This window comes from Myripristis murdjan, chromosome 10 (assembly GCF_902150065.1).
Source record: "Myripristis murdjan chromosome 10, fMyrMur1.1, whole genome shotgun sequence".
Taxonomy (NCBI): Eukaryota; Metazoa; Chordata; class Actinopteri; order Holocentriformes; family Holocentridae; genus Myripristis; species Myripristis murdjan.
In genome coordinates, this window is record NC_043989.1 from 10,649,441 (window position 1) to 10,664,911 (window position 15,471).

A 15,471-nucleotide genomic window follows, 5' to 3' on the forward strand; every position below is an offset into this window, starting at 1 on the left:
ACATACTTGTTTCCACTTTTTGGTTGCTTTTGCGTAGTTTATACTTTTTAATCTTCTCATTAACTAGCCATAACCAACTGTCAACACAGTCAGTATAATCCCAGGAGAAAAGACTTATGGTCAAAGGGTGTGTCTCATTTGACATGACTTCAAAACCCAAATGGTTAATATTAACTAGAGTTATCTGCCCATAAAGTTGTACAGCACAGCTTTTTCCTGCCACCACACCTTGTTTGTCTGTCTACAGTGAGCCAGTTAGCACCTCCTATATGGCCAATCCCATTGTACTGACATTTTACTCTCCCTCTGTACTTTCAGAGAGCAAGGGCACTGCATGAGAAACTATTGAATCAAAGCAAAATACAAATTTCAACCTACAAAATCATGACGAACCATTGGCAGATAGTCCTTGTATATTTATGGAGCATCGGGCACTTGTGTATCTTTCATATTGCAGCTTTCAACCTGGACACACAGAGTGTACTGAGGAGGAATGGGGATCCAGGGAGCCTCTTTGGATTTTCCATCGCCTTGCACCAGCAGCTGAGCCCCGTCAGAAAGAAACTGTGAGTGAAATGAAATCAAATGTAAATAAATAGTAAGGAACTGCGGTGTCATTGTTAATTTAGTAAATAATACTATTAATGCTGAATTTTACGAGTAAATCAACTTTGGGAAGAATAAATAATAGAAAATGTGTAGATTTACATGTCATTTTCTAACTTAATGACACTTGAGGTATTTTTCTCCAGATTACTGGTTGGAGCTCCACGTTCAAAACATCAGAACCAAGCAAATGTAACAGGCGTTGTCTACCAGTGTGAACTGACTGCAGCATCCGAGAGCTGTCAGCCTATTGAGTTTGACAATGATGGTTTGTTTACGTATTATATCTGAAATTTTATGACTCACCACTGTGTGTTTAATGTGTTGCTACAGTATTGTACTGGCACTTGAGGCTACTTTGTGAGCTTTCAACTGATTTCTTTCAGAGTTTCTTGATAGTAAAGGCATAAACAACCAGTGGATGGGGGTTAGAGTGACAAGCCAGGGTCCCGGTAAAAACATTATGGTAAGGAAGACACTCTCATATTAAAACACATTAAAAATGAGCAATTCCACTTTTTTGTGACAACCATTCTGCTTTTGTAGGCCTGTGCTCATCGATACCAGCAGTGGAGCCCAAGTCCAAGCCTTTATATTCCTTACTTGGTGACGGGCCAGTGCTACATCCTAGGAGATGACCTGCATGTTGGAGATGACCTGCATGTTGGAGATGAAAAAAGGAATTGGAGGAGGGTAGTTTGCGATGCTGAACATCTAACGAGACGTCAAAAAGACCATGAGTGGTTTGCGTACTGCCAACAGGGTCATGGAGCATCTTTTGCCAAGGACAACACATCTCTCATATTTGGGGCACCAGGGGCTTATCGGTGGAAAGGTACCATATTTGATTTATCAACCAAAATGAGATGGGCTTTCATTGTAATCACTGTCTTAATTTTTAACAGCATCAAAACCAAAAAAATTCAGTGGTAAATGTTTAGGTTTAAGTGACGCTGAGAAAGTTAGGTCTTGATTCTTCTTTTTTCATCATTAAAACCTAAAAAAGAACAACACAGTGCTGACAATAACATGGTTGCAGGTTGCTTTACAGCCTGCAATAAAAGCAATACTTTGACTAAGCATTCATTAAAAGCACACATTTGCATGCTAAAAGATGAAATGTTTTATAGACTACTAAAACAACCCATTGTACAATATACGCTTGAGTGGAGCCAGCCATGGGAAGTTTTGGTGTTACTAAGACTCAATGTAAGACTACAAATCTTGCTGTTTTGTTTTTTCTTCTGTTCTGCTTCTCAAAGGAATTGTGCGAATGGAGCCGTTGGACGACCTGGAGGTGACCAGCGCGCAGCCTCGTGAGACTGGAGATATTGACCAACTTGACCCAAGACTCATCCCTCTGCAGAGCAACAGCTACCTAGGTCAGTTCCTAATGTAGTTACACTCAGTGAGGTTTGAGGTGGCATATTTGAAATTAATTTAATCTAAAAAAAAATAATAATAAAAAAAAAAAAAATCAGTAGTGAGAATGTTCTTTTCATTTAATATTTGTATTTAGACCTGCTTCAGCCACAACCAGTGGTACACCAAAAATGTAACCATATTCCTGTAAGAAGTGTTTCTGTTGTATGAAGCAGATGTTTACTTTTCATCACTCAGGATTCTCCACTGATTCTGGAATGGCCCTAACCAGGAAAGGAGAGCTGACCATTGTATCAGGAGCACCTCGAGGAGGATACAGTGGCCAGGTGGCGTTTCTGAAGACAGACCCTCTGGCAGAGAGGAGTTTGTCTGTGGAGCTGGTTCTCTCTGGTCCGGGTCTGGCCTCCTCCTTTGGCTATGATGTAGCAGTGGTGGATCTCAATGGAGATGGGTAGGTTGTCTAAATGTTTGCAGCTTTAGTTTAATTAATTAACAATACCTACTTCTATTTTTAAGCAGGGAATAAATTGTATTTTTACTTTTCCATTAGTACAAAATTATCATAATAATAACAACAATGCAACTTTCTGGTTTTCAAACTCACTTTATGGCCTATACTTTGTTTTGGAACAAAAATTCCCAACTATTGAAATTTACTAGACACACCTATTGCTGATATCCATGTAGATCAAAAGCAGTGTTAAGAAATATTTGCAAATGCTTCCTGCAAGGTTGTTGCCAAAGTTACTGTATTGTTTAGCGTTCCTTTGGCATTTCCAGGTGGGAGGACCTTGCTGTGGGCGCACCTGAGTTCTTTGTCAAAGAAGGTGCAATCGGAGGAGCGGTCTATATCTATATCAACAACAAAGGAAAAGACTGGGAGAAGATTGTGCCTGTCCAGCTTCTTGGACACGTAGACTCCATGTTTGGCCTTGCAGTGGAAAACATCGGAGATGTCAATCAAGATGGTTATGGAGGTTGTGAGATTTAGCATTGAGAGTTACAAATGATTGTTTTTTTTTATTTTCCACAAGGTGTTAGTGCTCTTTCCAGATGCATTAAAGCATGAAAACATCTTGAAAAATGGAAACCTAAGAATTCAAACAGAGTCCGCTTATTACAGGGATAGTTTAGTCTTTCTGCCATAAGGTTGTACGAGTTATTGATCAATAGAGCTGTCGTTGCATAGACGCAACCTGGACGTAACCCCAGGCAGCAAATCCTCAGACTACAGATCTCTTTGGAAAGACAACAAAAGCAATAGGAAACGGGATCAAGTGACCAAAAAAATACTTAAAACCACAGTAAAGACACTAAAATTATTTTCAGTATCCACCACATAATAAACTATATTTTGTGTATTTCCGTTGCTCTACTATGCTTTCAGACCGCACCGCACACTGGAACTGTTTTGTCTGTTGAAGAATGCCGGTAGCACTATACACTGGAAACATTTTTGGTCTTTTTATTGTGGTTTAAAATGTTTTGTGTCGGTTGCACAAAATGAGCCCTCTTGTTTTCAAATTTGCAGACTTTAGTGGTTTGGTGAAACTTGAAGCAAGGATGGATTTTGATATCCACTCTTGACTTGAAAACGTGTGTGTTTTCAAGCTTTTGCCTTTGCCTCATGATGTGTCTGAAACATGACATGAAGGTTAATGACACAGAAAAAGAGAAAGGACATAACTGATTAGTACTACATGTTTCTTTTCTCTATAGTCTGTGTGAAAAAATTCCACTTTCAGGGAGAATGGGTTATATAAGTAACTACTGATTTATCTCTCTAATTTGTGCTGTGGCCCTATTTCTCCTCTGAACTCAGATGTTTAACTTTGCTGACAGATATTGCTGTGGGAGCACCATATGATGACTCTGGTCGAGTATACCTCTACTACGGCTCATCAGACGGCATCCACAAAAAGCCAGCACAGGTGAGCTGGTCAGGTTTATGATCTGAGGGTGGCTGGTTTGAATCCCTGAGTGTTCCGGGGCACTTCTTGGATTTCTACAGTAGAGAGCTTCTGTGATATTTGATTGTGCTTTATTGCTGCATTTTTAGGTACTCTCACCAGGATCTCAAAAAATAACTCTGTTTGGATACTCTCTGTCTGGCAACCTGGATGTGGATGACAATCAGTACCCCGACCTGGCTGTCGGATCGCTCTCAGATTCTGTCTTCATTTACAGGTGATTTTACAACAATGGCACCAGTACTTTCCTATCCTGGTGGGTATGGATGAGCTGAGACAGTTTTCCTCTCAGCCTAGCACTTCCTTTAGACCTGAAGGTGTCATCACATAAGCTACTTAACATATGGCACTTCATGTCCAGGACTCAAATTCTCTGCTTCTTTTGAGTACATGATTAAAGTCATGTTGAAGACATTTTGAGAAAAGGTGTTCAGCACAAATGACCAACTTCAATACCATCTCGTAAAACACATAAGAAAATAAATAAAAACACTATCATAAACTTAGGGTTATTTTATTTTGTTTTGCATGCCATTTAACTTTTGTTTTTATTTTTATTTTTTTCTTTTACCTGTCAAACATTATTTCGTTTTCATAATTTTTTATATTATCACCTTCTTGTAAAACAATGTAGACATATCATTATCACAGTAATTGTTATTCTACTAATTTAACTTCCTGAAACTATTGCAGGCTTTTGCTACTAATTTGATTGTGTTGCATCAGAGCCAAAAACATTGTCATCCATTTCTCGACACCTGTCTGATATTCTTCCCACACTTATTAATGTCTTAACATGAAAACTCTTAAATAAGTGAATGGCATGTCCTAAATCACACTGGCTTTCTCTGTCACAGGGCAAGGCCAGTGGTCAGTGTGAGCAGAAATCTCAAACTATCACCAAATGCAGTGAACATAAAGCAGCAGTGTAATAAACAGACATGGTAAGATGTTGGTGAAGACGCCAGATTGTAACAGAACCCAGCTGTTCAAGCCTGGTTACTGACACCAGTGTCTTTTTGCTAGTTCCTTTGCAGCACGGGCATGCTTTACATACACAGCACGTCCAGCATCCTTCAACCCCAAACTGAGTAAGTACCCTCATTATCCCTGGCTGATGAAGGTCCTTTACCTCCTCTATATGTTTCTTTTATTCTTTTTATTTTGCACTACTTGGTAGCTTTTTAAGTGTTAAACAAATGAAGATTTACTAAAGTAGCAGCAGTACTAATAGTAGTTATAGTGGCTGTTTTAGTAGCAGTGGTGAATATAATTTTAACTGTCTCCCCCGCAGCACTCAAGTATACCTTTGAAGCTGATGCTGAGAGGAGAAAAATGAAGCTTCCTCCCAGAGTGGAGTTCCAGGGCTCGTCTCGAGGAAAGCTGGAGCTGCAAGGGCAGGGGAGTGAAGTCTGCACGAACACCCGGCTCAGGCTTCTGGTACCGCCTCACTTTGTTTTCTCCACTAACGTGTAAAGAATATCATCGAAAGCATGTAAAAAAAAATAAAATAATCTATTAACAAAAAACAACAAAAAAGTCTATTAACCAATTTTCCCCCAATGACCAAATGCAAAAAAGGGTTTATCATTTGTGATAAAGCGATCTTGAGCGATACCAAATGCTTATGTGATTTATAAGACTTTCCGAATGGTGTTATGGAAAACCAGAGGGTCACAAATTCAAATCAGCAAGTGCCACAGAGGAATAAACCTCATTTTATAGATCATCAACATCACAAAGCAACCAGTAGTAAAAGGTCCCAGCTACCCAGTCTTGGCAAAACTTCTGTAATCCAGGAGGGATCAGAAAAGATCACGATTGCTGTCATGATCCAAAAGCACAATTAAATACCAAAACAGCATTTTGGAACACAAAATCACAAGTATTTTTCAAACTTTTCCCACAAAACAGGTATATGTATTACATTTTGACATTGCATAAATATAATTGCATAAGCAGGTTTATCAGGACTACATTTTTTTCACTATCCCTGTTACACACATACTAAACAATCCATCAACAACAAAGCTCTTGATCTCTTCTAGCATGATATCAAGGACAGGCTGCACAGTATCCCCATCTCCGTCTCTGTGCTGCTGCTGAACTCCAGTCAAACAACACAGCAGGGCAGTGGTCTGCCCGACGTTCCTCCTGTCCTCAACCTCTACCAACAGGACAACACTCCCACACAGGTACAAATGTGTGTGTGTGTGTGTGTGTGTGTGTGTGTGTGTGTGTCTATGTAAGTGTTAATTTCAATTAAGTGTTGAAATTAAGGTTTTAATATAGGTTTGTATGTGTACACGTTCAAGAGATTGGATATGGGAGGCCAAATCCTAAAACCTGGGAGTGTAAAATATATTCTGAAGAAGTGAAAAAAGTTTCTGCTTCATTGTTTTTCCACAGATTGTCTTAATAAACCCGGGCTGTGGCAGTGACAACATTTGCCAGAGTAACTTACAGTTACAATATAAGTTCTGTTCCAGACAAGAACAACATGGTCGGGATGTTTTCACCTCACTGCACAAGTAAGACAAAAAGAGTCACTTATTAATATGAACCAGTGCTCAACACTCAGTTATAGTCAAGGAAGTAGTAGAACAGTTTCTATTTGTAGAATTATTAGTATTACTTTTATTGTAAAGCATTTTATTGTTAACCACTGAATGTGATATTTTATTGATTTCTGAAGGTTTTTATAAAATAGAGGTACTTGTCCTGCTGCATGGTGACGTAAGAGGTCAAAGGCCAGGTCAGCTACAGAACAGTGTCACTTGGAGCTGATAAAAATTAATGGGTGCATTGCAAGATATCATTAAAATGTTCCAGTGTATAAAGGGCCCCTTGTCTCTGTTCTCTAATGAGGTGTGGTCAATATGGATATAAAGACTGAAGATAGTTGAAGTGCCCAGATAAGCCTGGGCTTATTGGAAATAACAAAATGAGTTTGACTACTGCTCATATTCAGCTGTTTCATGTGCTCTTACCTGTATAAACACCAGGGGTGAATTACAGCACAGAACACAGAAAAGTCCATCAGGCTTAGTTTAACCCTCCTGTTATGTTCAAATTTACTAACATCTTTTATGTTTGGGGTCAGTTTGACCACAGGGATTTAACCTCCACAAAATTATTATAATTAAAATTACCAAAGTTTATGTGTCAGGTACTTTATGTTTCTTTGTTGACGACCTAAATAGCCCTTTAAATAAAACATTATACAAGCCCTGGTTCACCTGTGGGTTACACCACAAAACAGGATTACTATGCAAGCTGTATAACCTTAAGTGTTGGAAAATATCTTCTGGAATTTTGTTTAATATTAGCATTCATAAGCATCAATGACTGAATCGCATTCCTAAATCTAACATTCAAGTTTTATTTTACACATTGAAATTACTCTCACCAAGGACATGGCACTTTCTTTTACACAGTGATCTGGTTAACTTTCTATTCCTGTTTTGTGAAATAGCCCCTCTCTGACTGGGCAGTGTGAACCTGAACAAAACTAATTTAGCAATTCCACAAGGTGAACTTTTCCACTGCGGCTCAGACAAAATAAAACCAACTGCAGGTGTGATCGCACTGTTACTCATTTGACATTATCTCGCGTCTTTAGAGAGAACGGAGTTACAGTCATCACCCCTTCTGATGAAGACATAGCCTTGGAGATCAGTGTGAATAACAGAGGAGGGGATGACGCACACCAGAGTCACTTAGTCATCACGCTGCCAGACACCCTGCACTACTCCTCTGTCATCCACAGTGAAGCATCAGTGAGTATAAACTTTACCATGATACATACCAGAAAGCAGAGGTGCAGTTTGGGTCATATTGTCTGCACAGGCACTTCCAGAGCTCAGTAGTGAGTAAAAATACAGACTGAATACAATGTATGTATGTATGCCATGGAAGCAAGGTTTTTTAAAAAAATATAGATCTATTTGGATAGTTATTATCTCCCACATTTTTTCCGCACAATTTTGGTAATTTATGAACAGTGCATATATTTTTTCCACTGCTTTGCTCCTCCTGCAGTCCCTTCGCTTTTTCACTTCTGCCCTGCAGTTTTTGCTGTCATTACCAAAATGTTTCACATGCATTGATTAGTTATGTTGTTTGAAGCTGTGTTGGCGTGTGTGTGTGTTTGCATGTGTGTGTGTGTGTGCGTGTGTGTGTGTGTGTGCGTGCATGCATATCTGCACTTGCATCCATAGAAAACACAAGTGAGTTGTACCGCCAATGACAAGGGAACACTGATAGACTGTGAACTGGGAAACCCGTTCCAAAGGGATGCTGAAGTGAGTAAAACTGTTCAAATTCCTGTGTGTGTGTGTGTGTGTGTGTGTGTGTGTATGTGTGTCGCCTTCTGCATTGCATCATGGCTGTTTGGTCCCCCACAGGTCACTTTTTACGTCCTGATATCAACAACTCATATCTCACTGAGCACAACAGATGTTAATGTTACTCTACAACTTGAAACGTAAGTATGTATGACTGAGAAGAGATGCAACCTGACTCTGAGTTAATTCTATCTGAATAAAACTGAATAAATTTCTTGTTTGTTTTTTTTTTTTTTTGTTTGTTTGTTGGTTTTTTTTCTTGTGGTGCAGGACAAGCGTGCAGACAATACAACCAGTTGAGGCGGTCGCCAAAGTGGTTTTTGACCTAGAGCTGCAGGTGTTTGGGTAGGTACATGGATATGGAATAAACAAAACCTACTTCTAACCTACTTTTAACTTCCGGTGGACAGAATCACTGACATGGGTCATGCAGTCTTAGTCTGATGTCCTGTACTGTCTTAAAAGATTTGAATGTCTTTTCATTTTTTTTTTTTTTAATTAGCCTACATCCTTTTCTGCAATTAATCTGTTTTATGGTGTAATTTACTCTTTAAATATGCATTGGCACTATTTTATAAGGGCACCAACTTTTCTCTCCTGTATTTTTAATAACCATGACAAATAAACTTCAACTTGAACATTGCATAACATGTGATGGAATGATAATTGAAAATGTCATATATAATTTGTCAGGCTGGCCTCGCCCTCCCAGGTGTCTTTTGGGGAAGATAAGAGGGGTGAGAGTGCCATAAAGTCACAGGATGAAATTGGAACCCTGGTTCAGCATGAATTTAGGGTGAGCTGCCATCTGTTGTACCTAACTGTGATCCCCTGGCTGCTTTTATTAAACCAATTTACACCGTACAGGCTGTTGTGTTAAGTGTGTCAACCTGTTGACTTCGTCATTTTTCAACAGATAACTAATTTGGGCAGGTCACTGAGCTCTTTTGCCAATGCGTCACTTAACATCTTGTGGCCTAAGGAGACGTCTACAGGGAAATGGCTGCTGTACTTGGCTCAGATCACCACTAAGGGCGTACAGTCTGCTCCCTGCTCACCAGTGCAAGAGATTAATCCAATGAAACATGTAAAGGTAACACCTCTTTTTTTTGTTTTTTGGTTCAACCTCCCAGGCGACACCCATAACCTGTAGCCATAACCTAATAAAGTTTTCTCTCAAGGGTTGGGAAAATACAGCAAGGAAAAGACGCGAAGCTGAACTGGAAGCCTTCTCAACCGATGGCTTCACTTTCTTCCCAAAAAAGAGGAAATACAAAACCCTGGTAAGAAATGAATGACAATGACGATTGTAATAATGATAGTTATTTTTTAGTCCGGCGGCTATGCAAAAAATCGTGCACTTCACGATACAAGCATGAAATTTTGCACACTGTTAGAGCATGCCCTAAGGATAATTTTTGGCTATAGGGCCAACGCAGATTTGTCCCGTGGTAACCGTGGCAACCGTGGCAACCATTTTTCAAAATGGCTCCCACCTGCTGTGATTTTACCTGTAACTCAGGTTCTAGACCACCTAGGATCTTGATCCTGGTGGATGAGGAATACAGTGGTACTATTTACAACATGCTAGAAACTACCTAACTACATATTTCCGGCATTCAGTTAATTAAATAATAGTAAAAACCATCAGAATATGTATTTCGGTAGAGTATACTGTACATGTTTTCTAAGATGTTGACAGATATGCCATGAAATGCATGTGTGGTATGGCAATGGCCAAAGTGGAACTATACAGCAGTACAGAGACAGGATACCATTTAGCCTAAAGACATTTTTAATAAAGCCAAAGAGGAAAGAAAGTGTGACAACACAAAGTTACATATGATGACACAGTCCACCACAGTAGCAAAGGGCAGTGCACTGAAGTGCTGCCTCGGCACATTTGCATCTTCCACAACACCCCTTTTTGCAACCACAGCAGAGGAGGTTGCGACATGCCAGGCTTGCTTCTGGTGGTGTGGTCCAGTGAACTTCCCATCCACTTGTCAGAATCAGAATCAACTTTGTTGTCACATGACACATTTTACAGGTTCATTCATTCATTCATTCTGTGTCCTTCCTCTTCCACCCCCAGTCACTTGGGGAGGGGAGTTCAGGGACTGCAACCACAGCCTGTCCCCAGCAGTGACCAGCGTGGTAGGCTGCCCTCTTTGTATGTTGTGCTGCTTGTGTTGGGGGGGAGTCCACCAATCGTTTTACCTTTTTGGGTGAAAAGCTGCTTCTGTGATTCCTGGCTGCTAGTGCGGTCATTCAGGAATACCACAAATCACTCAAGAGGCTCCATCCTGTCATTTACAGTGTCTGGTGTGGTAGCCAAGGCACAGTAGGCACGAGTCACATCACTGAAGTTCTTCCATGTATCCCATGTCGTCTTCTTACCCCTGCCTCCAAATGATGACGCAGTGTCAAAACCAGTAAAGGCAAGCAGCATGATGAGTGCTGATTACCTGTTTCTCAGTGGCAAGGGATGTAACACAAGTTGCCAGGAAGGAGAACAGCTCAGCTTTGTTTTCATCAATTCGTAGATACTCCAGCCAGTTCCCAGGAATGGCACTGGGTGGCTGAATGTGTCAACAAATTCCCTTCCCTCTCTTGCTGCATGTTTCAGCCTTCAGCGTTTCTAGTTAATCAGACAATACCCCACAAAAAGAGAAAAAAAAAAAAACCTTCCTCTAATTGGCTGGCCTCCAGTCCAAGAAAAATCCAAGTCTCAACAAGAATGAATGAATTCTTTGCCCATCCATAACATTATTTATGAGAACAAAGCTGAGCTGTTCTCCTTCCTGGCAACTTGTCACTGAGAGACAGGTAATCAGCACTCATCATGTTGAAGTCGTCTGTACTCAGCCCCAAGATACATCACCATGCACACATGTGGATGCTGATACATGCATCATACTACACCTGGAAGATGCTGTGAAGGAAGGGTATGACAACCTCTCTATATGCACAGTTGACACAGATGTGCTGGTACTGGCAGTGATGGCAGCCCAACGCCTCAGCATTGCTCAGCTGTGGGTTGCCTTTGGAGCTGGAAAGAGTTTAGCATTTAGCAACTCATGAGATGGCGAGGGCATTAGGCCCAGATCGATGTGAAGCCTTGCCAGTGTTCCTTGCCTTTACTGGTTTTGACAATGTGTCATCATTTGGAGGCAGGGGCAAGAAGATGACATGGGATACATGGAAAAACTTCAGTGATGTGACTCGTGCCTACTGTGCCTTGGCTACCACACCAGACACTGTAAATGACAGGATGGAGCCTCTTGAGTGATTTGCCTTCTGTGCCTTGGCTACCACAGGAATGATGACCTGGACAGTGGGAATGGATGCATTTTCATGTGAAGGAACCAGGTCCATCAAACAGCCCACCAAGTCCGACTTGGTACCAGTTCTCAGCCTGCCCATTTGTGACAGTTCTGGTGGACATGCCTGGTTTTCATGCTCAAAGAATTCATCCAAATTTCCATCACATGTCTGTGATACAATGTTGAGCCTCGAGAACAAGGAAGTCATTCTTCAGGAATGATATTTTCTTGTTGAGACTTGGATTTTTCTTGGACTGGAGGCCAGCCAATTAGAGGGAGGTTTTTTTCTCTTGATGGGAAATTTTGTGGGGTATTGTCTGATTAACTAGAAACGCTGAAGGCTGAAACATGCAGCAAGAGAGGGAAGGGAATTTGTTGACACATTCAGCTATCCAGTGCCATTCCTGGGAACTGGCTGGAGTATCTACGAATTGATGAAAACAAAGCTGAGCTGTTCTCCTTCCTGGCAACTTGTGTTACATCCCTTGCCACTGAGAAATAGGTAATCAGCACTCATCATGCTGCTTGCCTTTACTGGTTTTGACACTGCGTCATCATTTGGAGGCAGGGGTAAGAAGACGACATGGGATACATGGAAGAACTTCAGTGATGTGACTCGTGACTGGATGGAGCCTCTTGAGTGATTTGTGGTATTCCTGAATGACCGCACTAGTAGCCAGGAATCACGGAAGCAGCTGTTCACCCAAAAATGTAGAACGATTAGTGGACTCCCCACCAACACAAGCAGCACAACATACAAAGAGGGCAGCCTACCACGCTGGTCACTGCTGGGGACAGGCCATGGTTGCAGTCCCTGAACTCCCCTCCCCAGGTGACTGGGGGTGGAAGAGGAAGGACACAGAATGAATGAATGAATGAATGGATAATTTAACCCACTTTTTACACCTGTAAAATATGTCATTGACAACAAAGTTGATTCTGATTCTGACAGGTGGATGGGAAGTTCACTGGACCAGACTAGACTAGACTGGACCAGGTAAAATCACAGCAGGTGGCAGCCATTTTGAAAAATGGTTGTCACGGTTACCACGGGACAAATCTGCGATGGCCCTATAGCCAAAAATGATCCTTAGGGCATGCTCTAACAGTGTGCCAAATTCCATGCTTGTATCGTGAAGTGCACGGTTCCATCAAAATATTGTGCGTAGCTGCTGGAATATATTATGAAATTCAGAAGTATAAAAATACAATACTTTGGTGGGGAAGAAAAAGGTGTAGTCAACTTTGAGGATCTATTCACACTGTTTGTTTAGCAGTAAAGCTCACTTTGTGGCTTTTTTGTACCTAGTTTAAGTTCACACTGACCACGTACCAATGAGCCAGTGCTTGATATCAAAAGTCATATGGACTTAAATGTAGTTTGCTTATTGCTAGGGAAGTCAAACCAAATTTAATCTCAGTTAGAATTTGAGCACCATCACTTATTATTAATTATTATATAAGAATTTCCCAGTTTGGGATCAATAAATATATCTATCTATCTATTATTATTATTAGAATTATTATTATTACAACCTGTTCACATGAGTATTAGTGATGTGTCAAAAAAAAAAGACAATAATCCAGGAATTTCAGAGAGCTGAGTGCTGATGGATGACAGAGCGCAGCGCCCAGAAATATTGCAAGTTGAAACTACAGTCACAGCGAAACTGCATTTTGAGAGCGTCTTTGTTCCTTAATTTGGTGTATCTTCGGTTGGAAAAGGATGTTGGGGTGGAGCGGGATCACACAAAAGTGTCAACTAATGACACTGGGACAGCTGGGAAGAGAGAGGCAGTTCATTTGATGGGAATGATAGAAGGGTGGAACTGCTCATTAGTATTTCAGTATGATTTAGGTTGGCAATGCCATTTGCTAAAGGTAAACATCATCCACTAATACTTCATCAGTACAGACTGCTTCAAAACACAACAGTGCAACCTGTCTGAGTTTGGCTGTGACTGTTGTCCTGTATGAATGTTGTAACTCCCTCCTCCAGACCTGCTCAGATGGAGTGAAGTGTGTGGAGATACGCTGCCCCCTCCTGGGCCTGGACAGCACTGCAGTGGTCCTTCTGCGGTCACGCCTCTGGCACAGTACCCTCTCAGAGGTGCTCACTTCCTGTAAAATGCCTTCTTCCCATGAGTTTCAGGCAGCATATTATTGAGTAAATTATAGATTTGTAGGCAGTGATGCATACGGCAACTGTTGGTGCTCAAGGAGTTGGTACGGCTAAAAATAGTAGTACAGTAACACATTGAGCCCTGTGGTTTGTTTTGCTGCCTTTTATCACGAACATTGCTTATCAACATTATACAAAAACTGCCAAATGTTCCCATTCACACCCTTGGATCTTTTCTGCTGCTCAACAACCAGGATTACAGCTCTTTGAACTACCTGGACATTGTTGTGGATGCCACTCTTAGCCTAATGGACTCTCCAGAGAATATTGGACTTAAACCAGAGAACCCAGGGACCAAGGTAAAGAATATGGCTTTTATATACGTGAAAACTTTGATTTAAAAAAACACATTAGGCCAAAAGGATATGAAGACAACCTCATCCCAGGCAAATATTCACTATATTATTATCCCTCCCTCTCACACTGGGTCACATCATGAATGACATCTGCCTTTGTCACCTGCCTTTTCCTTACCTCTCAGTATAATATAAATATGTGATTTGAAGGAAAATACATTGAAAACTATACATCTGAAAACATATTTGTGATCACTGACGGCAGAGTTTGGAGTTTACTCATCTGTAAATGTATCGCAGCTTTTCCAGGTCATGACTGTGTCTGCTTCGCTCACAGGTGAAGCTGACAGTATTCCCTGAGAGAAAGGCTGAATACTTCACCAAAGTTGCTTGGTGGATAATCCTCCTGACAGTCTTGGCTGGACTCCTGTTATTGACTGCACTTGGCTTCTTGTTATGGAAGGTAAGCAGTCAAATCCAACATAATCCTGCTTGAAAACTGGTGATATCGCTTGTGCAGACAATTTTGCCAATGGGAAATGATCATATTATGCATACAAAGCATCAAAAGGTGAAAGGTGAAGTATCCTCTTTACCATAAAACGTTTGAGGCGCTTTATTTCTGTGTTTGTTTGGGGTATGTTTAGTCATAATATATTACCCTCTAGAGGCTTTGCTCAGCTGTTTGCAGGTTCACTCGCAGTATTCTGATTACTACAGTCACATCCTTGCCAAAATAGGCTCATAGTGCTGCAAGGTGCTGAATAATGATGTTGAGCTGGGTTCACATCATCATTGGGAATATTTCATATGGGTTTGGTGACAACACTGGACTTACTGCATGGACATTGCACTGTGTAACATTGGCCTTAAGGTTTCAAAAGTTACCTCAATAATTTACTTAATTGCAAAACCTGTTTCTTGGAGGTTAGAGGCAACTGCAGGTGTAATTAACTAGGTGTAACTGATGTAAGAAATAAAACATTTGATATGAAATGTGGTGATACATATTGTCTCTTGAAATGAAAATGCTCCAGGTAAGTACAAATATGTGACAACTACATTACACAGATCTGTAGATTTAACTACTTGCTGCCGCTGGATACTTACACTCACTGTTTTGCATTTTCTGCCTGTGTCCCTCTCAGTGTGGATGCATCACATGTCCCATGCATAACAAGAGATCCTCGCATCACGCTGATGAACATACAAAGTCGCTCCTCACCTGAAGGGCCGAAATGAGATTTCTGGGGCATCCTGGTGCGTCTGTGGGGTTTGTAGGTTTGAGTCTGGCTGTGAGTCTGCCTCTGTCTCACTCCCATCTCGCCTCTATTTCTTTGTCTACTATCCACTAAAAACAAA

At 40.9% G+C, this 15,471-nt stretch overlaps 1 protein-coding gene across 1 annotated transcript; it reads left to right on the top strand.

Moving 5' to 3' along the window:
• Positions 1-384: 384 nt before the first annotated feature.
• LOC115367012 (integrin alpha-6-like) lies at positions 385-15,338 on the top strand. Its single transcript, XM_030062703.1, has 25 exons — positions 385-566; positions 753-874; positions 993-1,072; positions 1,153-1,441; positions 1,869-1,988; positions 2,227-2,440; positions 2,770-2,966; positions 3,832-3,920; positions 4,049-4,176; positions 4,817-4,903; positions 4,986-5,050; positions 5,254-5,399; positions 6,008-6,154; positions 6,369-6,490; positions 7,582-7,738; positions 8,180-8,263; positions 8,366-8,445; positions 8,576-8,650; positions 8,999-9,101; positions 9,222-9,398; positions 9,487-9,588; positions 13,631-13,741; positions 14,008-14,112; positions 14,447-14,572; positions 15,258-15,338. Exons 1-25 carry the CDS (start codon positions 385-387, stop codon positions 15,336-15,338), a joined length of 3,189 nt encoding a protein of 1,062 aa, XP_029918563.1.
• Positions 15,339-15,471: the final 133 nt, after the last annotated feature.

Coding starts and splice junctions, on each gene's coding strand:
- LOC115367012 (XM_030062703.1), top strand. CDS start 385: ATGACGAACCATTGGCAGATAGTCCTTGTATATTTATGGAGCATCGGG. Junction 4,904..4,985: donor CAGTGTAATAAACAGACATG/GTAAGATGTTGG, acceptor TCTTTTTGCTAG/TTCCTTTGCAGCACGGGCAT. Junction 6,155..6,368: donor AGGACAACACTCCCACACAG/GTACAAATGTGT, acceptor GTTTTTCCACAG/ATTGTCTTAATAAACCCGGG.